Consider the following 21292-nt stretch of genomic DNA (forward strand, 5'->3'; position numbering starts at 1 on the left):
TTTGCATAAACCACCAATGACTTGTGTCCTTCACAGACTGAAGCAAGACATCTCTTTGCCACTGTAAATAAAGGCTCCTTCTTTTCTTGTCTCCCCAGGGTGTGAATCTGTCTGGAGGGCAGAAGCAGCGAGTCAGCCTAGCTCGGGCAGTTTACAGCAATGCAGATGTCTATCTGTTTGATGATCCTCTGTCAGCTGTTGATGCTCATGTTGGGAAACATATTTTTGAAGAAGTTATTGGACCAAAGGGAATCCTGAAAAATAAAGTATGTCCTGAGGAAATAGCAGAATGATTGGTTTTCTTTGCTGGATTCAAATGATTCCATGTTCATCAAGTTGCCTATTTAGACTTTTGTTTCAAACATCTGCAAAATGAAAGGATCCTTCTGAGACTTTCAGAAATATTTTATAAACCACTGAGTTCTTCTATTGAAATGTGCTCAGATTTGTGTAATGTAGAATTCTTTAATGGAAAAAATCAAGACAAGGCCATTATTTTTCCTTAAAAATCTTGCATGGCTGCCTGTAGTTATTACAGGACTAAAGCAAGAGCAGTAGCTGAAGCATTGTATTTATTCGTTCCAGGTGTTACAACTTGTATGTTCTTTATGTTTTGTTTCTATCCAGACACGGGTTTTGGTGACCCATGCCATCAACTATCTCCCTCAAACAGATACAATTCTGGTCATGTCTAATGGAGAAATCTCTGAGATGGGATCCTACCAGGAGCTGCTGAAGCAAGATGGAGCTTTTGCTGAGTTTCTTCGTACATATGCTAATGCTGACCAAAGCACAGAAAGCAGTGGTAAGCTTACACAAATTCTCTTGGGATAAGCTGATGTCTGGCATGTTAAGGCAGTCACATTGAAGGCAAAATGCTATTAGTAAAAGGAAAGTTAAGAATTTACTATTTTTTGAGAGGTCCCTCCAGGTAGAGGTGCTTATTCATTGAGGACATTGAAGATTGTGAGATAAAATGCACATTCTTTCTTAAAATGTAGGAAAATGTGGAGCAGATCACAGTAGAATTCCTCTCGCTCAGAGCAAAATTCAGATGATTGTGAGATCAAGTGAAAGCTAGCTGGGGTGTTTACACCCTGCCTGTGCTTACGAGGGTGTGTTGTCCTTACTCAGAGAAGTCCTTTGGGGACTGGGGGGAGGAAGAAGCAACTCATTTTTCTAGATGATGTCCCTGACTCTTCCTTCTGCTTCACAAAACAGCTGCAGAGCTGCACTGATACAGGAACATGCTTCAGATTCTTTTTTTTTTTTTTTAACCTGCAGATGGTTGCAGTATTGAATTTTGGTTAAGGAGACTCTTGATAAAAATCTCTTGCCTCCAACCTGTTTTCTTCAGTGCCTTGCTTGTGGTGGTTTCCTTACACCACTCCCTCTGCTCATGCTGAAGAGTGTGAGGGGTGCTAGCACTGTGCTGACTGGCCTGAAAACATTGGCCTGTGCTCAAGGGCTGTCTGGTAGCAAGGATTCTGCAGGAAGGGATTGAGGCCACTTTTCTCCTTCCATTTGGAAAAGCCTTGATTCCCACCCATTCCCTAGAAGAAAAGCAGACACATGTTTTAATCCTCAGGTGCCAGTTACAGATGAAAAGGAAATGGTGCCACATTTAGCTACCCGGTGAAGCATTCAAGAGGCACTGAGAGGCTCTGTGGCAAGGGGCTGCTTCTGATGTTCCTCTAACAGTTCCTTGTGTGAGGGCTGTGATGAGCTCTCTTATTCTCTGAAGCAGCCCTCTACTAACACAGTCTGCCAGTGGAGGCTGTGAACCAGCAACATTTGGTTCCTGGGTGTGCAAGGTGGCATCTTCTCCTGGCTCTCTCATTGAGGGCTTTGGATGTGAAGTGGAGCTGAGCTCAAGATCAGGATGCCTCTTCTCCTGGAAGGGTCTCTTTGATACGTCTCTGTTGAGACCCTGCAGACTGGGATGCTGGTTTGGGTGGATGGGTGGGGTGTCCTAGTGAAAAAACCTGCACAGAGAGATTTTCTGGAAGCAGAATCAGGCTAATTCCTCTGTGTTTCCTTGGGGTGCTCCTATAGGTACTTTGGGCACAGTCAGATTTGTTGCAGCCTTCAGAGACTTCTGGAAACGAATTAACTTTCTCTGCTCTACCACAGGAAGTTAACAAGTTGATTTGTACAAAGATTTGCCTCCTTTAATAGCTGCCTTGTAGCCTTGGTATCCTCCCCTTTCCACGTGCAAGGTTGCTTTGAAGTTCCTTAAGTTAAGTTACTTTACTGCCCCATTTAAACACTGAATCATGCTTTGGAAAGTGAGCCAGTGCTTTATCTTCTGCCGTGCTGCTCTGCAGCTGTCTGGTGGCTGCCTGCCCCTGGTGACTGGGTGAGGGTTGCTATATCACAGGGTTGCTCTGTTTGCAGATAATTTGTTTCTCAGTTTGGGTTCAGTGATCTTCTGCCAAAAAAAAAAGGCTTCAAAAATAGGGGCATTATCTGTTTGATTCACAGGGATAACATCAATGTGTATCAGATGTGTGGAAGATCACTAAATGTTATTAAAAAATCACAGGTTCTTGAATAAACATGGAATAATCTGTGATGGGAGTCAGCCTGAGCTAGCTGGAGGATATCTCCACACACCCTTGACAAGGGAGGCTGTGCGTGGGCAGCCTGAACACTTCAGCTGAAGCAAAATGGAGAAGTGGGGATGGGTGCTTGCTGGCTGGAATGCGTCCTGATTCTGCAAAGGCAAAAAAGCTTTTCCTCCTACTCAGCTTCTGGGGTTTGGCTGTGAGTTTGCTCCTCACTGCCTCCAAGCTTTTCTCTCCCACTGGGAATCCTGAGGGTTACTTGCTGGCAGTGTGCTGCATCTCATCCCCAGCTTGGAAGGCAAGAGTTAAACATTGAGATGTGTAGGCTCTTTTCCAAGTGTTGTGGAGTCTGAACCTGAGTAGTAATTCAGGCAACACCTGTTTAGGCCAGGAAATAACCTGACTTTCTCTTAAATTCATTTTACCTCTAGCAAAATTCTCAACTCTTTTTCTCCTAAAGTAGAAGCAATTTGCAGCTTCTCCCCTAAAGGGCAGATTCAGGATGAGTGCTGCTAGGTTGTCAAGATACTTGTAAGAGTGAAGTGTGTCACTATTTCTTACTCATCTGTCTATGCAGGGTAATGGCTGGGGACTACGTAGTAGGTAGAACTAAGTAAACCTGTGCTAGTACAGCTTTCCTTCTGTCATTGTGGTTGTATGACTAAAGCAAGGCAGAATAGCAGAGCTGTGGGAGGAGAGAAATAGCCATGCAAACAGAAGCTGCCACGCTGGAAGCATGATGCTTCGTGGCTTTAACCTTAAGGTTCTTGGATAAGGTCTCATCACCACCACTGGGGAAAATCCATATGGTAGTTGGCTGTAGAGTGAGGTTTTCTTGTCATTGTCAATATGAGGCCACTGAGGAGTAATTTTTTTAAGTATCTTTTCATTGATCATGTCTTGAAACAAAGGAAGCTTCTTGATTGTTTGCTTGTAGCCATCTGATTTGAATCGTTTCTTTGTCCTCAAGGTTGTCATTGTTTGACTGTGTATGAAGCTTGGGGTTAAAAAGAAGTCCAGTTCAGTGGATTTCTTCCTGCCTCAGGCATTTATGGTTCAGTGGTTTAGGTTGTGCTGCTTGGATGTGTTTGTAAATGTTGAGAACAGTGGGCGTGTTCTGGAAAAAGTCACTTACGTGTGCTTCTAGACTCAGAGCCTTCTTCAGAAGGAACGATTCAGCTTCTGGAAACAGGTAACTGCTTTTTGGCCATGTAGCTTTATATCAGTGCTTGTGTTGGAGTAGTATGACTAGCTGCACCTCCTTTACAAGAGACTGAATCCTTGTTAAAAGAGCTCTGTCTGCATCATAGAAGGTGTCTGCTTGGTTTGCATGATACTTGTTAGTGTGATGCCACAACAGTTGGTGTGTGGATAACTCATTGGCAGCAGTTCTTTATCTCAAACACTTCCATGAAGAAGCTACATAAACTTTAAAGATGTGCCCTGGACTTAAGAGTGTAGTGAGTATCCTGAGAGTCACTGCTCAGGACTGAGCCCCAAAGGTCCTTTCTCTCCTCAGAAGTGTTGAATGTTTCAGAGCTGTTCTCTTTTCTCATTTCTGGGCACGGTGTTCAGAGAGCCCTTGTTAGCAAGCTGTGCTCAGGGTGCAGAGATCAGATTTACTGTGTCAGTCTGGACCATGCTTTTTTTCTCAATAGGTAAATGCAGTATAAGCAGGAAATCTTTGTGGCCTACAGCATGAAACTAGCTTTGAGAGCTGCTAGGGCAGGATGGTTTATTTGTCTGTGTGGGTTTAGAACTGCAGTGCTGCTCTGAGGCAGCTGACACTGGAATGCTTGCTGAACTGCATATGGGAGCCCTTCAAAAGAAATGCTGCGAGTGTTTCAAGTAACCAGCAGTCCCTATTGCTTTGCTGTCATTTAAAAATAAGAACTAAGTAACTGAGCAGTTTTTTACATTTTCCTTTTTTCTGCTTCTAGTCTGCACTGAACAGTTTAGCTTTGGGTTCTCAGAGTCATGGACCCATTCAGGTTGAAAACAGATTTATGTTCAATCAGTGCTTGCAGTGTTTGTGAACTGGTTTATGCATATTCTTTGCTTCTGTATACAAACATGAAAACTTCAGACTCTAGAGCTACATCAATTCTCCCACCTACCTTTTGAAAAGGTGCAGTTAATTTTAGAGGAGTCAGTCCTTTGGTTTGTGTCAGGAAAAGGCTGAAATAATTTGAACCTACAAGTTCGACTCATGGCACACTGAATGAAGTTGCTCAGAAGAAACCTTAACGTTTCAAGCTGACAGGTTTTGTGAAGTGTTTTAGACATTGTCCTGTGTGTGCTGTGGGATAACAAGACTTCTTTTTGCTTGGAGAAATACCTAAATTAACCTGATGCCTTTAGCTGCTTACAAACATGAGGCTTCTGCGTGTTGCTTCCTGCTCAGTTGTGCTCAAAGTGAATAGCAGATGCCTTCTGTTCGTCCTGCTTCACTTCATCATTTACTAGAATGTGTTCTCATCATATTCTGAAATGAAAATTATTTATAATTAACTGCAGAAGATGTGGTTTGAAAAGGACTGGTTGGATCATTTAGGCTTTAACCACAGAGTGAGTCACAGTGTGACTTGGTATTGCATGCTTTAATATCCAGTATGTCCTCAGAATTATATCACATTGCTATTACTGATCTACATGTGGTAGAAAAATAAATGTTCACCATCTTGGCAACCAGTTCTGTTTCAGCTGGAGCTAAATGGATCTGTTCACCTGGTCAGTTAGCTGTTAATGCCTGTGTGTGTTTCTTCTTTTGCACAGTAGGGCTGCACCTGGCATTTAGGAGTGAAATGAAACCTTTGGATCTTTTTGTTTACTCTTCACACGTTTACTTTTTCACTCCTCCCAGATACAAATACTCAATCTGTAAAGGAAGGAAGGCCTGTAGAAAATGGAGTCCTTCTGAATGAAGCCCCTGGAAAGCTGATGCACAGGTGTAGTCTCTTTTTCTCTCTTGTTGTTACTTAGTGCATGTTGCAGCCACATAAATCACAGGCACTTAGTGCTCCCACACAAACACAGCACCTAATGAACCCATCCTGTTCCCATCTCTGGCTGGGCAGGATGGAGGTTTTACTAGTGAGGATGAAATCTGTGTACAAACAAGGGTGGATCCCTCCTCTAGTTGGGCTCAGATGCTGTGTGATAGCTGTCCCTGGATTCCAGTCTCCCTGGTTGCTAGCAGCTGGGCAAATGAACCTCTGAGACTACAGCCCTGCTTCGGTTGCTGGTACAGGCTGTTGCTCATTCACATCTGCACATAGAGCTCTGCTGCTGCCCTTCTTTCCCTGGGAGGAAACAGTTGTGTTGTAGCAAATATAGTATGGACTAGTCCAGGTTTTGTATGGTTTCCCACTGCTTATGCAGCTGACTGCTCTCAGAAGTGCTAGATGAACCTTTAGTCTGACCCAGTACAGCTGCTTTTATGCTTGAGAGAAACCAAAGGCAATCACTCTGATTATTGCTTCCTAAAATCAGTCTCCTTGTCTATGCCCTGTTCTTGGGGTGCTCTAGCGATACTGCATTTCTGGAAGCTAATGAGTACCTGGGAGTGCAGTTGCCCATATTGATGCCATTGTAGGTACCCTCTTTGCACTCCAGCAGTTGCACTGTATATGATGATAGTTTGTAAAGGCTGATGTTGGTTATCACCAAGCATTTTTCCTTGATTGCTCAGCCAAGATTCCTTTGGCTGGCTTTGCTGTTACTTGGAGCTGGAGGTGAGTGCTTGAGAAACGAATGCTAGCAGGGAGGATTGGATTGGAGTGGACTGAAGGGAGGAGGGAAGCACTAGTAACATTGGCCTGATGGTGATGGCTGGTTAGGAGATGGATTATCACCAGAATAACACAAGCTACTGACACGGACCCATGCACTCTTGATATCTCTTCATGAAGTAAGCACCTTGTCATGCTAAAACTGAAAAGTAAATGTCTTCAAGCAGGCAGCTCAGTAACTCTTCAACGTACAGCAGAGACACGGGGAAGTCCCAGCACCAGAGCAGCACAGCAGAGCTGCAGAAGCCGCTTGCTGAAAAGAATTCCTGGAAACTGATGGAGGCTGACACAGCGAAGACTGGGAGGGTAAGGTCTCCTGTTCACTCTTCCCACTGGGTTCAGAAGAAAATGGCTTCCAAACACTGTGTAATTGGGCTGAAAGAGGTCTGAGTGGATTCTCAGGCTTGCTGCTTGTTGTGTAGTACTTCATGGAACTGTTGCTGTGCCTTCTGTTCCTCAAGCTGAGCCCCAGGTTTGTGTGCACAAAGGGTGCTGACACCAAAGCCTTTGTTTAAAGGGATGGGCCTGACCACATCAAAGTTAAAACAAAGAAATGAAAGACCTTGCAACTATTCCTTGGAGAGAAGTTGTGACAAATTAGGTGACCTAATGAAATCTGCACTTAAGCAAAGGAGCTGGAATTGACTTTTCAGCCAAGTTTCCATTGTAGACACAAGTATGTAATCCTGGAATACCCAGGGCTTTCTGAGAAACCTGGAAGTGAGATTCCTGGGAAAATGGCAGTTACAACTTCTAGCAGTGTTTCTTGAATCCTCTGGTTAAAGATAGATCATAGGATGTGAGCTGGGTGGAGCAAGGGTTTACTTAAAGGCTGTGAAATCCTGTAGTAAAAAGAGAAAGCCAAAAGCTGGAACTCCTCAGTGAAGTTTTTGGCTCTGCTGCCAGTGGTCTTTGTTAGTTCAGGCAACTCTCTCCCTACCCATCCCTTTTCTTGGAGGACAAAGGGAGGATGATGTGTGCCTGCCCTGGAGGGATGTTGGGTTTGGCTTGTCTCCGTAGAATGCTTGTGTTCCCAAGCACTGGCTCTCCAGAGTGCAACTGTTATGGTTTTGAGGCCTGTTGCAGGGACATTTGCTTTAAATAGGGATTGAAGAGGAGGGAATTGCTGGGTTTGAAACTTAATCTGTGAAATTCATTATTTTTAAATTTTGTTTTTCCCTTTCTGTCTTCAGGTAAAGGCAGTGGTGTACTGGGAGTACATGAGAGCAATTGGTCTCTTTATATCTTTCTTGAGTATTTTCCTCTTTATATGTAATCATGTGGCTTCCCTGGCTTCTAACTACTGGCTAAGTTTGTGGACAGATGATCCTGTTATCAACGGGACACAGCGCTACACAAACGTCAGACTGAGCGTGTATGGAGCACTGGGAGTTTCTCAAGGTTTGCTTGGTCTATTTTAAGATGAGTGGGTTCAGAAAGTTTCTAATGCTCTTGGTAACCTTGCATCCCAGAACTCAGCACCAGTTTGCTTTCAGTGTGGTTTCTTTTTCTTTTTGAGGAAATATAAAAACTGGGTGAATAACCCCCCCAAAAGGCAAGCAAACCAGCCTATAAAATTATTCAGTTAGTGAAGGTAGTTTTCTTTTGTTTGTATGAAACAAGAAGGAAAGTGGTTTGCAGGGGCTGATAGTCCAGCAGTTGGTGACAAAATGTCTGACTCTGGAAGTGGTACCTCGGGCTGTAAAAGAACCAGGCTAGCCCAGCTGGCAGGGACAGTTTGTCACAGGAGGCCACAGGTGTGCTGCCTTTCATGCAGCCACGGCCTGGCTGGGCTGTGTAGGCTGGTGATGGATTGTTTGAGGGTCACAGGGTCACAGACTGGTTTGGGTTGGAAGCGACACTGAAGATCACCCAGTTCCAATTCCCCTGCTGTGGGCAGGGACATCTCCCACTAGACCAGGTTGCTCAAGACCTCATCCAACCTGGCCTTGAACACTGGGTCCATCCAAGTCACCCCAGAGAGGCCAGCTCAGTGGCTTTTTATGTTTTGTCTCTGTGGTGCAAGTTTCTTTGCCATGAAACTTAACATCCCAAATACCTCACTTCAGAACTGCCACAAGAAGCTTTCTGTACAAACTAAATGCACCTTAAAACTCAGTGGTCTTTACTCAAGGAAAGTGCTCAAATATTACACAAAATTTCATATTGGAAAACCAACTTATTCTGTGAGAGACATGATTTGGGCTTTTTTGTTTCTTTCTCTTTTTTTCCCCTCTCACTGCTTTATTTATTTTTTTTTTTTATTCCTGTTCTCAGGTTTGTTGTTCTAGAGAAGTGGTGGCAAAATGAAGGATAATGTTTTGTGTGACAGGTGGAAGCAGTTAAAAACAAATCTTCTTTTCTAGGTTGTGCTGTCTTTGGCTACTCGATGGCAGTCTCAATTGGGGGAATATTTGCTTCACGACACCTGCACCTCAACCTGCTGCACAATGTCCTCAGGTCTCCAATGAGTTTCTTTGAACGCACACCCAGTGGGAATCTGGTGAACCGTTTCTCTAAGGAGATAGATACCATTGACTCCACCATTCCACCAATCATTAAGATGTTCATGGGCTCAACATTTAATGTGATTGGGGCTTGTATCATCATTCTGCTGGTCACACCTACAGCTGCTGTCATTATTCCACCTCTGGGACTTGTCTACTTGTTTGTACAGGTAGGGGGGCTTTTACCTGGGGGGCTTTGGGACCAACACAGCAGTGACTCATCCTCTGTTATTTAAGACAGCTCTTTCCTGGCCTTGCACTGGGATGGATTTTAATGTGTTTGACTTGAGTCATGCTTGAGTGACTGTGCTTGGCATGGTTTAGCAGAGCATTTCCTTCTGTTATCGAGTGCAGAATGCCTTCTGTGCAGAAGGTAATAATCCCTTAATACCTAAGCCATTAGGTGTTGAGGGAAATTTTGTGTTGCTTGAAGCACAGAGCATGACTATGGAAAAGGAATGGGCTTTTTTAACCCTCACAGATGAGAGAGCAGCCTTGAGAGGGGTTTGTGTGCACTGCTGAGGTGGTGTTAGAATAGTTTACAGTGCAAGAGGAATGATGACAGCCTTTCACTCCTGTCTTGCATAGGCAAGGGTGTGCTTGCTTCATTCTTGCTTTATTCTTACAAGTCTAGTAAGAGGAGAGGGGGTTTTGACTTTTGGCTCCTGAATTAGTGAGTCTATCAAACTCCATTAGTAAACCTTAAAGACAGTGATGTGCGTGTTACAGTGTTGAAATAACCTTGCAGAGGGGAGAAGATGAGTATTGGATGCCTTGGTTTGATTGGTGGCTGTGTAAAGACAGCAGAGTGTGTATGCACTGCTGTTTTCAGGCCTAGATATGCTGGAGAAGGCAGGTTACAGGTTACAGCACACCAGGTGAATCTCTAACTAACAGCCCAATGGCAGGGAACTCTTACGGTTCCCTGTGCCTTTTCAGATGCAGTCTAGACGTTACTGTAACTCTCACACTCTCATTTGCAGAGGTTTTATGTGGCCACTTCTCGCCAGCTCAAGCGCCTCGAGTCCGTCAGTCGCTCCCCTGTGTATTCTCACTTCAACGAGACCCTTCTGGGAGTCAGTGTCATCCGAGCCTTCCAGGAGCAGAAACGTTTCATAAAGCAGAACGACATGAAAGTGGATGAAAACCAGAAAGCTTATTATCCAAGCATTGTTGCTAACAGGTACTGAAAGGCAGTTATGTGGGAGGATGTGGTTCTCCTGCCTGTGCTGCTCATCCGTCACAGCTCTCAGTGTAGTTCCGGGTAGGGAAGCCTGTGTGGATAGATTTGTTTTGCAGGTATTTTGCCTAAACTCCTGTTATGGAATGAAGATTACTTGTGAATTTTTCTTTCTAAGAGTTCCTGCCTTACTTCTGGGTAATACTTTCTTAAAAGTTTTCACTCATCCCAACGACCCACAACTGGCTTCTGAACTAAGACAGGCATTTGTGTACCCAGAAGGTTGTTTGATTTTGGATGCCCCCCAGGTTTGCTTACTGCTGGAGCAGAACCTCTAATACCTTGCAGTTCCTGTGTCACTGGCAGTATGCAGATGCCATATTTCTAACCTGTTCAAAAAACAAGATGTGTGACAGAGCATTGGTTGGCCATATTCCTAATTCTCTGTGGGTGAATGACCAGAAAGGTGCATTGCATTTGTCTGTCTTGCAGGTGGCTGGCTGTCCGTCTGGAGTATGTGGGGAACTGTATTATCTTCTTTGCTGCACTCTTTGCAGTCATTGCCCGCAGCAAGCTCAGTGCAGGACTGGTTGGCCTCTCGGTGTCTTACTTGCTGCAGGTAATTTTTACTTTTGTGTGACAGACTGCCTTTGAAGAGAAAACTAATATAATGAACATAGGAAGAGAATAATAACTACAAATACCATCTGGAAAGATGATGAGAAGTTCCTTCTGTGCCTTGCTTGTGTGAGATGTGGCTGGCTCATGCCCTAGCATCTGGACTTTTCTCCTGTCCAGCACCGATTAGCCAAGGTGCTGTCTGTATTTATGCATTCCATGAACTTAGAGTGCTGTGGTAGTTCTGGTGTTTTTATTGCAGGTAAGGTATTCAGTGTAAACTGCTTCTACACTTCTTTGCTTCTTGCAGATTACAGCCTACTTGAACTGGCTAGTTCGCATGTCATCTGAGCTGGAGACCAACATTGTTGCTGTTGAAAGAGTCAAAGAATATGCTGAAACAGAGAAGGAGGTACTTTGAGCTGTCCACTCCTCCTGTAGGAGGCTGTGCCCTCTTCTCAGGTCTTGCCCACAGCCTGACTGCATGGGTTAGAGAGTGCAGCTGAGCATGTCCTCTGAGCTGAGGGGTGAGGTAGAGTTTGGTGCTGTTGGTGTCCTCCCTCAGGGAACAGGCTGTGTCTTGGTAGTTCCTGGGGGTGCTTTTGAGCTGTAACTGCTGATACCTACAGTCTTGGTTAGGAAATGAGCTGTTCAGCCCTGGGTTAAGCACTGGAGCTGTATGAATGTTTTAGTTTCCTAAGTGCTTACACATTACATTTTTTTGTGCTTTTCATTTTGCTCACTGTGGGGAGTCAAGAGGTTTTACAATTCTTTTGATTCAAATCAACTAACAACTCATTTCATCTGTAACTGTGCCCCTTTTGGCTATGGAACAGAGGTTGCTGTGACTTCTCTTTGCCATGCCTGTCACTTGAACCTGGTTTGAGTGACTATTTTTGCAGCCAAACCTCATGAGGACTCTTCCTAGATTCTTCCTGGGGGTCTGGTAGACCTGTGTTTATACAGTTCAAAGCCCTTCTGGTTGGCACTAGCAGTGTGTTCTCGCTCTGTCAGAGGCTGAGGCAGCAGCTGTTTACTTTGCCAGCTTGTTAATATTTTAGTGTTTGTGTCTTACTTTAAACTGCTTCTGGGTGCATGCATGGCTTCCACAACAGTTTCCTTGCTGTGGCGGGGGTGTACAAGCAGGTTATCTCAATGTGTGCTGCAGAGGAAAGTTGATTCAGCAAGTGGGACATGGAGTAGCAAAGCTTTTAGCTGCATGTAACGTGTCCTCTTGCCTTGGGGCAGCTCTTTTCCTTTCTCCCCATCACCACCACGGTTCCTTTTGCAAATCACACACTTAACAAGAATTTTCCTTAACTGCTTTGTTTGAGCCCTCTGAGCCCATGCCTGATGGAAGGAGAGTCAGATCCAGACCTGTCTGTGTGGTTCTTCCAGGCTGAATGGAGTATTGAACAAACAGCCCCAGCGAGCACCTGGCCTGAGGAGGGGAAGGTGGAGTTCCGAGGCTATGGTTTACGTTACCGGGAAGACCTGGACTTGGTTCTGAAAAACATCAATGTTACCATCAGTGGGGGTGAGAAGGTAATGAACCTGAATTTATAGTTGAGTTGCTGTTTTACAAGTCTGCATGCATAAGCCCAAGAGAGGTTTAACCCTGTTCTGTAGTGTCTTGGGTTGTTAAGAATGAGACAAGCTTCTGTAGAATCAGTCTTACTGTGAGTGGCAGATGCAGTGGGCTCTGACTGTTTTCAGGCTGTGTTCTGCATCATGGGGTAAAGATACATTGCAGGTGGACTCATGAGGTGTCTCGTGGTCTGGTTCCACAAGTAAATGAGATTTATGCTGTCTTCTTTCCGCTACCAGGAAATGTTATTTCTTTTAACCTACATTTATGGGCAGAGTACTTCCCCCAGAGTGGTTAGAAAGGGCAGGTGGCAAGAGATAACAAACCAAAGCAGCGATCTCTTCTAGTTATTAAAAACAAACAAACAACAATTGGGTGAAGATTTCAGTCTGAGTGGGAAGTAAAATGTGCAGCATGAAGCCAAGTGCTTTTCTGTACTTTTGCTCTTAATTGCAACAAGGTAGATGTCAACTCAGTAATTATGACTGTGAGGCATGAACCAACCAAAGCAGGAAACCTTGGCCTGCTCTGCCCAATTCCATCTGTGCTTCTAGAAATATGGAAACTTCAGTGGTTAAATTGCAGGTTTGACTGCTGTAGCTCATGGTTTTCCGTATCCACTGATTTCTCTTCCTATTTCATCAGCCTCAATTTGTTATGCTGTTTTGGGGTCTTGATAGCCCAGCAAATACGACAACTATAACAACCTTGTGAACATGTTAGCTTCAGATAGATGCTTGGAAATGCATTAAGTCTTCCCCTGAATAAGCTGTTCCTGTGTTTCTTCCCAACAGATTGGGATAGTTGGAAGAACAGGAGCTGGAAAATCCTCACTTACTTTAGGTTTGTTTCGGATTAATGAAGCAGCTGAAGGAGAAATTATTATTGATGGAATTAATATTGCAAAGATAGGACTCCATGACTTAAGATTCAAGATCACCATCATCCCTCAGGTACATGCAGAAAAGAGCCAAATCCTTCTGTCACCAGAACTCATAACAAATGCTGAGTTGTGATGTGGAAGCAAATCCTCTGGACTCATGGGCTTTGTCAGCACCCCATGCTGATTGCTGTAGAGAGCTGAGCCTGAGTGGGGAGATCTGATCCCAGCTGAACACTCAGCTGGGTCCCTTAGTTAACTGGGACCATTGCTCTTCTGGCCAGTAGAGGAGAAGCAGCCAGGCAGCTGTGGGTTTGATAGTCCAAACCAAATGGAAGTAAGAGTTTTACAAGCACTGGACTTGCACAAGTTGTCTTGTTCTTGCTGTGTAACTTTTACTGCCTGCCTGTGCTAAGTCAAAGTAGGATCATGAAATGTGTTGATGTAAATCACCGCTGCAGCACACTGGCATAAACAAGTGAGCACACAGTAAGAGGTTTGGGCACCACCACTTCTGGAAGTCTGGGGAGGACTTTTGCTTTATCCTTTTGACCACTTTGCATCAGCCTGACACGAATGGGTCAAAAATATTTCCAAAGTAGTGTTCTCCATGTCCAAGAAAAAAAAACCACATTCATTTAATGAATACTGCAGCTGAAGATTTTTGGATGGTGTAATTCCAAACAAGTGGAAAGTTGGCCTTAGTTGCCTCTGCTGACAGAAGCTTGGCTGGGGAGTAAAAAGAAACTTGACTGGGTTTTTCTGGTTTGTTTGCTGTGGTAGTGTTTGTTTGTTTTTTTTTTTTTTTTTTTCTTGTGGTTTGTTTTTGTTTTTTCCCCCTTGCCCCTTCCTTCTGGATTCATGAGTTACTGACTCATGGAAAGGTCTGGAGTTGACAGAATTTGTAGAGGGTACAGGTCAGGCTCCCAAGAGGAATAAGGGTGAGGGGAGAATATCATGCTGTTGCTGGAAAAAGTGAGGTCTCATTCCTGAGCCCAGCAGATGAGCTTATTTGCAACCACATCTTTTCCTTTCAGTACCTAAGAGGTAGTTTTGGAGATCTTACCACGTTCTCTGTGTGTTGTCCTTACCTGTGACTAGGATCCAATATTGTTTTCTGGCTCTCTGCGTATGAATCTTGATCCTTTTGACCAACACTCTGATGAAGACATTTGGAGGTCTTTGGAATTGGCTCACCTGAAAAACTTTGTATCATCCCTTCCTGATAAACTTAATCATGAGTGTGCTGAAGGTGGAGAAAACCTCAGGTAGGTCAGATAACCTTGCTGGTGAAAACTGCCACAAGAACTAGAAAACTGAGAGGGGGTGTGTGCAGCTGGACTTGCTGCTTCCAGAAACCTTAGAGCTCCCTTGGGACAGTGTGCAGCTAGAGCCTGCAGCACTGAAGCACTGAGGGGCTAACCCCCTCCTGCCCTCTGAGATTTTGGGAAGGGAGCTGGGGAATTCTCACCATGCAGCCAGGCAATTGACCATCTGGGTTACATTCAACATGTTCTAAACTCAGATTTGGAAATGTTAAGTAATTTAAGAAACACTTGGTTTGACAGCTTGGGCAGTCTTGGAAAGAATTTCCATGGCAGTGGATGCTCTGGGCAGACCGTGGCTCCTGCCCAGCAAATGTGACTTCTCGCAGCTTGCTTTTTGTACCACTACAGGCATCTGTGTTCAGCCTCCAAAAACTGCTCAGAGTCCAGTCCTCAAACTGCACTGACTCAGGGAGTGAGTCTGATGCAGTTATGCTGAAACCATTTGTAGAATCTTACCCCATTATATTTCCAAGACTTCATGGTGAGGGGGATGTAATTTCAGATGCTGTTAGGTGCTTTGCAGTCAAGTGGTGAGAGGGACCTTATCTCTTTTGCTGGATTTTTGGCACCTGTAGCTTAGAGGAGTTCTTGCAAACAATTACTAGGCTGTAAAATGAGTTCTGCAAACTTCCTCTGATGACTTTTCCCCACCTTCCCATCCCATCTGCAGTGTGGGACAGCGCCAGCTGGTGTGCCTGGCACGAGCTCTGCTCAGGAAGTCCAAAATCCTGGTTCTAGATGAAGCCACAGCTGCTGTTGATCTTGAAACAGATCAGCTGATACAGTCAACAATAAGGTCTCAGTTTGAGGAGTGCACTGTACTAACGATAGCACATCGGCTGAACACGATCATGGACTACAAAAGGTAAGGGATCTGCATCAGCACCTGCACTGTGCTCTGCTGCAGTGAGCATCTCTGTGCTAGCTAGATGTTTGCCAGGGCCTTTTAGCCATCTCTCAGGAATCTCTGTTCTGATGGGTGAGGTGTGTGTGATGGCTCTGCCTGGCCTGGGTAGCTCCTCTGATCCCTCTGTTGTGCTGCTCTTCTGCCATTCCTGTCCAGGCCAACCAGGAAGGTGAGGCAGGCCAGGCCAGGATGTTGCCCTGATTTAGGCACAGCTGGAAGAGACATCAGAGCTTTAGGGGGCTCATACCCTGAACTAGGCACAGGCAGCATAAGGCTCAAAGGGCAGGTTCTGCACCTGTCTGCCATTTACTCAATGTTTCTCTTTCCATCACTTCTGGTTGTAGTTCATGGAGCATCCTTCATCCTCAGCTGCCTTCTAGAGATGTGACTGAGGGCAATAACTTTAGATTTAGGCTCTCTTGTCCATTTCATCACAGAATGACAGAGAACAAAGTGACCTGTGATAAGGTTTTTAAGAGATGGGAGTGTTACCTGTGCCAGGTACAGCTCCAGCAGTGCTCCCTCCAGATGAACACCCAGTTGTGGCATAGCATGGCAGTCTCCATGCAGCAGCACCTGCCCAGGGCTTCGTGACCATCTCTGCAGTGCCTGGCCAGTTAGTGAAGGTAGCTGAAGGCAGAGCTTTAACTGACAGTGGTAGCTTGCTCTGTAAACTTCCTCATTCCAGTGACACCTTCGCTTTGCATGAGCTATGTCTGCATTTGTATTGTGTGGTACAGTGTATGGGAAGGTTGTGGCAGATCCTACAAGGTCTTAGGGGCTCTCACTGACCTGAACAAGAAGTGCTGCCCATTTAGTTTCTGGCTGACTTGGAGCACAATACGTCTCATGGCTGCCTGCAAGTGCCTGGGTAAACATGCTACATAAAAAACAGAGCAGGCAGGCAAACCATCTGCAGTGGTTTTAGGAGGGACAGTTGAGAACCTCTGGCCATTCATGCAGGCCTTGGACTGCCTTTGCTTGCATGTAATGGCTGCACTATGGTCAGTGTCTGTCTGTCTGTGTGCATCTGCCTTGGATTTCTGCATCTTCTTGTAACATGTTTGTTTTTCTCTTCCTTGTTTTACAGAGTTTTAGTCCTGGACAGAGGAGAAGTGGTGGAGTGTGGTAGCCCAGATCACCTAATTCAGGAAAAGGGCATTTTCTATAGCATGGCCAAAGATTCAGGCTTGGTGTAGCACTTGAACTTGGTTAGCTGCTGTGGGGAAGAGGAAGACTGACACAGAGAACTGTAACCTCCCCTGAGCTGGTGTGAGCCCTGCAGTTCAGTTCCAGTCCCAGTGGAGTCATCCAGAGCTTGGTGATGGAAGTAACAAAAAAATGCAATATTTTTTCTTTCTTTTATTCTTTTTAGTATTGATTTTAGCCTGCTTTAGGAGAAGCACATACACTGTGCAAAGCACTCCAGAGACTTTTCATTTTTGCCTGAAATCTGTTGTTCTATGCTCAAATATAAGGCAGTGTGATTCACCAGAGAAGGTCAGAAGAGCTTTTTCCTTTTGTCTGCTCTTGTGTTCTGAAGCCCCCTCTTTTTTCCTTGTTGTCTAAACCACCTTTCAAATGTTAGTTAGTTGCTTGTTTGCTGATTCCTCATTTGAGCCATCTGTTGTGGGATGCACTTGGAACAATTTGTGGCATATATAGTCCAAAGATTTTTCTTGTTGTGCAACAAGCTGTGTGCCAGAAGTTCTCCTGTACATGGTTAATGCTTTGACACATTGTCCTCAAGGCTTCATGTGTTTACAGTGTACAGCAGCAAGCTCACTGCAGTGTGACAGTGGTGCTGATGTGTAAAAGCACAGCCAATTTGAAAGCAGTATTTAAGGACGTCCAGAATGACAATCACTCCAAAACCAAACTGGTGCAGCAGTCAGGGGGACCTGATCTCACCCCCAGTTCACTCAGGAATTCTGGCTTGGGTGGTGCATCCTGGTTATGCCTGTGGGGTTTAGGCTGGGAAGTGAGGATTTGCCCGAGCAGTGGTTGCAGGCTGGGTGTGACATGGATTGTAATCCCCAGGCTCTGGCAGGTCTGTGCTTTAGTCAGAGCTCTGCCACAAGGACCATTAGCCTTATACCCAAGAACCATGCCCTTCATGCTGCTGCTGTTGGCAGACTTCGTGGGAAGCTGTTCTGTAACAGTTGTTTAAAACAAAAAAGTTCTGTTTTGAAGTTGTGTGTCAGAGGGGCCTAACAATGCAATTAGCAATGGAGTCTCATTTGCAACATCTGTGTTGAATGTTCAGCTTTCTGTGGGAAGGAAAAAGTTACTTTTCTCATGTTCTGATTAGTCTTATTTTCAAGGAAAATGCTGGAGGGAAGGTAAACTTCAGTCAGAAGGACCCAAATACTCAGTGCTCTGAGAATGTGGACTTCTGTCAATGACATAGCTGACCTTAATACTAGACAATTGTCTTCTTTAGAGTAAAGCTATTTATTTTTTTGTAAATTATGACTCTCTGAAATGGAATAGATTGACATTTTCTTTGGTATTTTTTGTAATGACTGTATGAATATTTGCAACCAACTTGCAGTAAACAATTGTTTGAAAGATAAGGTGCTGTGTCCTGCCTTGTTTAGTATTTGACAAAGGATTAGCTGTGTCAGCCAGGGCTTTGCTTTGGAAATACAAATGATTGGTACTGCTTAGACTAGCAGAGTGAGGTCTGGAGAAGGTAGAGGGGAAAAATTGCCTCTTTCCTGGTACTTGAGCACCAGTGTGGCAGCTGGCACTGACCTTCAGTATCTTAGACACTTGTCCAGCAGAAACCATTACCTACTCTTCACCTGGGTAAAGAGGCAACTGAACAGCTGTTGGAAACTGCTGAATCTTGCTGCTTTGGGTTGACTTTTGCCAGTCTGGACTCTCCCACCCAGTCCCACATCACTCCTTTTTACACTACATTTACTTGGTCTTTTCTGAGGAGATCTATTTCAATACTTGATTGTGGTTTTACTTTATTAACAAAAGTCACAGTGAGCAGCAGTGTTTCAGTGTGATTTGTTTGTCACATCATTGTCTTGTGATTCCTGAGGAGAGACCTGGGGGCAGCTCTGACCACAGCTCCCTGGCACTTTGGGAAGCCCAGGAGGGGCTTTGCTTTCAGCTGCTGTCTTGGTTTGCTGGAGTAATGTCTGAAAAGCAACCCTGCCAGAGGCTCTGCAGCACCAGGGTTGCCCATGAAGCAGTTAAACTTTCCCTCAAGAAGAAAACCATGAATGAAGCACCAGGTCAACAGGCAAGTCCCTGCTACTTTCCCCATCTGCCAGACTGTCATGCTGCAGGGATCAGAGGAAGACACTTTCCCCTGCCAACAGATTCCTCGTGGTCATGTTTCATTTGGAAATATTGGTGTTGGCATTTGGACTTGCCCTGCTGTGAGCAACCAGCATCTTGCAGTAGAGCTGTCAAAGCCTTCTAGCAGGAGGAACTGCTGCCCACTGCCAGCCAAGTTACTCTCTGGTACATCAGCAAGCCCATGTCTAAAGCTGGCTCTCTTCTTCTAGGCAGGCCGTCAGGCCTCTGCACAGCATGAGTCACTTGGGGCCCCTCCAGAGCTGACAAGCAAAGAGATGGAGTGGGTCTGATCACCAGCTGTATGCTCTTGTCATTGTGGCCTCCCTCTTCCTTTCTCCCCCAAAGTTTGTGCACTTCAGGTGATGATATCCAGCTGCTGCCTTGATGTCCCCACTGTCCAAGAACAGTGCTCAGGTGAGCAGTCCTTCAGACACTGGCAAAAGACTAAATTTGTTCTGCTTGGAACTTAGGAGAAGCTGTAAACAGGTAAGCTTGCTTGCTGCTACTTATATTCTTGCTGTCCATAAAATCTTGTTGGCTTTATAAAATAATCTGTGTAAGCTTTCAGTGTGTATTTGGGCTCCACTTAGGGAACACTCTGAAATTCTGTGGTGGTTTTCTTTTGGTTGTTTGCTGTTATACCATAAAAACAAGCAGGCATTTAACTTCTGACTGGCTCCTGTTCAACACAGTAGTGAGGTTTTGGTATCTGGAAACACAATGAAAATGGAATTGCTAAGTTGCCTCTGGAAATATCAGGTATCTCAAATCATCCCTTTTCATCTGCTTGCTGTGGGTGGGTCTGGCTCAAACAAGGTTTGGTTGAGTGTCAGGCACATTACACTGAAACCAACATAACTCAATTATGAGATCAATCATTCCTGGCATTATGGGATACTCCTGAAGTGAGTCAAGCAAGGCCTGATTCTTCCATCAGTCTGTAGAACAGTCCCTTCTGAACCACTAAGTGCTCCAGAGTGTCAAATTCAGCTATCCGACCATTTTCCAAGACTAAAATCCTGTGAATATTAAAACAGAAGAGTAAGCCTGGGGATGCAGCAGCAGCTCTGATAGACTAGTGATTTCTAAAACAAAGTTCAGTACTTGCTTGCTACTTAACCAAGCTGTCCAGCACCTTTTCAGCTGGCAAACAGCTGTGGGATTAGGGATAGGTTTCTGATGAGTGACTATTCAAGTACTGAATTTGTGGGAGGAGATATTTTTGGCAGCTGAGACTGGAGTAAAGTTTGTCTCAGACTGGAGCTTACTCCAGTTTGTGCATGATGGGGCAGAGAGCTGTAGCCATGGGGTTGGGGGAAAGGGGTATGATCCAGCATGAAATTCATCACATGGGAGTAAATGACCTTCCGTTATCCTGTTGGTGCCTAGCTGATTAGAGAGAGCTCTGACAGTCACTAGAGCAAAGCTTTGAGAGTTAGACAAGGACAGAAATGAAATTGCTGCTGTTCACTGTGGTTTGTCTGGTTGACAATAGGCCTCCTGTGCCTGCCTTCCTCAGGAAAGTGGCTGAAGAGCTTACCTGTCACAGTCCATGATGGTGTTTATCCGGTGAGCTATTGTTAGCACTGTGCTGTCTTTGAACTGCGTCCTCAGGGTGGTCTGAATCTGAACATCAGTTTCTAGATCTACTGCTGCTGTGGCCTCATCAAGAATGAGGATTTTGGCTTTCTGAAGAAGTGCTCTGGCCAGGCAAACCAGCTGCCTCTGACCAGTGCTGCAAAAAGAGGGATAGTAAACTGAGAGCAGCAGTCACTTCCCCCTGGAGTCAGAATACATGTGATGAAAACAGGAATGGAAACCTGATTGTTCCCTTTCCCTGACAGGGTGATTGAGGCTGGTGGCACTGCAGGTGACAGCATGAAAGCACTTAAGGAAATGGAGTGCACTACTGTGGCACCCATGAGATCTGCACTTGGAACAGGATTGCAGAGTTTTAAGTACTGCAGAAACACAAGCTGTCACAATGATTCAGTCTTGAAGGACTTCCACCTGGTGTCCTGTGATTGGATTTCATGCTGTTAAAAAGGACAACAAAGCAGCAATCTGCTGTCTGGGCACCATTTTTTGTTTAAATCTTTACACACTTGTTTTAAGTGAGTTACACTGCTTGCCCCACTGCCTCTGTTCTCCCAACCTGTGGGCTAGCACTGCCCTGCCACAGTCTCCCTGCCACGGTCTCCTGTAGGTAAGGTACCTTAGATTTTCCCCTTGGTCAGTGCATTTATATTCCAACTGATCTGGCAAATCTGCAACAAAGGTCTTGAGCTGAGTCTGTTCCAAAGCTGTCCAGATGTCTGCATCCGTGTATTGGTTTAATGGGTCCAGATTCATTCTTAGAGAGCCAGAAAACAAAACTGGATCCTGAGCACAGAGACAGCACAAACAGCTCCTGAAATCAGTTCAGTAAAGTGAGCTTTCCAGTTTTCCCTGAGGGGTGCAGCTCTGGGGCTACTGCTATATTGAATGGGAGACTTGCATGGAATAGAGATTATTTCCAAACTGGGATGTCTGAATTCCCTCTGGTCACAGAATCTTTATGAACTCTTTCTAGGTGTTAAGACCTTACACACTGCTGAAGTATTTTGGA

The 21292-nt window shown here is 44.9% G+C and overlaps 2 protein-coding genes across 2 annotated transcripts in view; one reads left to right on the top strand and one right to left on the bottom strand.

Moving 5' to 3' along the window:
* Positions 1-17914, top strand: part of ABCC1 (ATP binding cassette subfamily C member 1) — a 42683-nt gene extending 24769 nt beyond the window's left edge. The window contains exons 19-33 of the mRNA XM_054391306.1: positions 99-266; positions 628-805; positions 3715-3759; positions 5431-5515; positions 6526-6664; positions 7552-7759; positions 8725-9035; positions 9849-10048; positions 10538-10664; positions 10974-11075; positions 12062-12208; positions 13046-13204; positions 14233-14399; positions 15130-15324; positions 16457-17914. Coding sequence (XP_054247281.1) covers positions 99-266; positions 628-805; positions 3715-3759; positions 5431-5515; positions 6526-6664; positions 7552-7759; positions 8725-9035; positions 9849-10048; positions 10538-10664; positions 10974-11075; positions 12062-12208; positions 13046-13204; positions 14233-14399; positions 15130-15324; positions 16457-16565 — 2340 coding nt within the window. The 3' untranslated portion in view covers positions 16566-17914. The remainder of the gene's footprint in view (positions 1-98; positions 267-627; positions 806-3714; positions 3760-5430; positions 5516-6525; positions 6665-7551; positions 7760-8724; positions 9036-9848; positions 10049-10537; positions 10665-10973; positions 11076-12061; positions 12209-13045; positions 13205-14232; positions 14400-15129; positions 15325-16456) is intronic.
* Positions 17915-19594: 1680 nt separating this feature from the next.
* Positions 19595-21292, bottom strand: part of ABCC6 (ATP binding cassette subfamily C member 6) — a 30965-nt gene continuing 29267 nt past the window's right edge. The window contains exons 29-31 of the mRNA XM_054391308.1: positions 20900-21066; positions 20225-20419; positions 19595-19703 (exon numbers count right to left, since the gene is read on the bottom strand). Of these exons, the coding sequence (XP_054247283.1) occupies positions 19595-19703; positions 20225-20419; positions 20900-21066 (471 nt within the window). The remainder of the gene's footprint in view (positions 19704-20224; positions 20420-20899; positions 21067-21292) is intronic.

The sequence above is a fragment of the Indicator indicator genome, chromosome 22 (assembly GCF_027791375.1).
Source record: "Indicator indicator isolate 239-I01 chromosome 22, UM_Iind_1.1, whole genome shotgun sequence".
NCBI lineage: Eukaryota > Metazoa > Chordata > Aves > Piciformes > Indicatoridae > Indicator > Indicator indicator.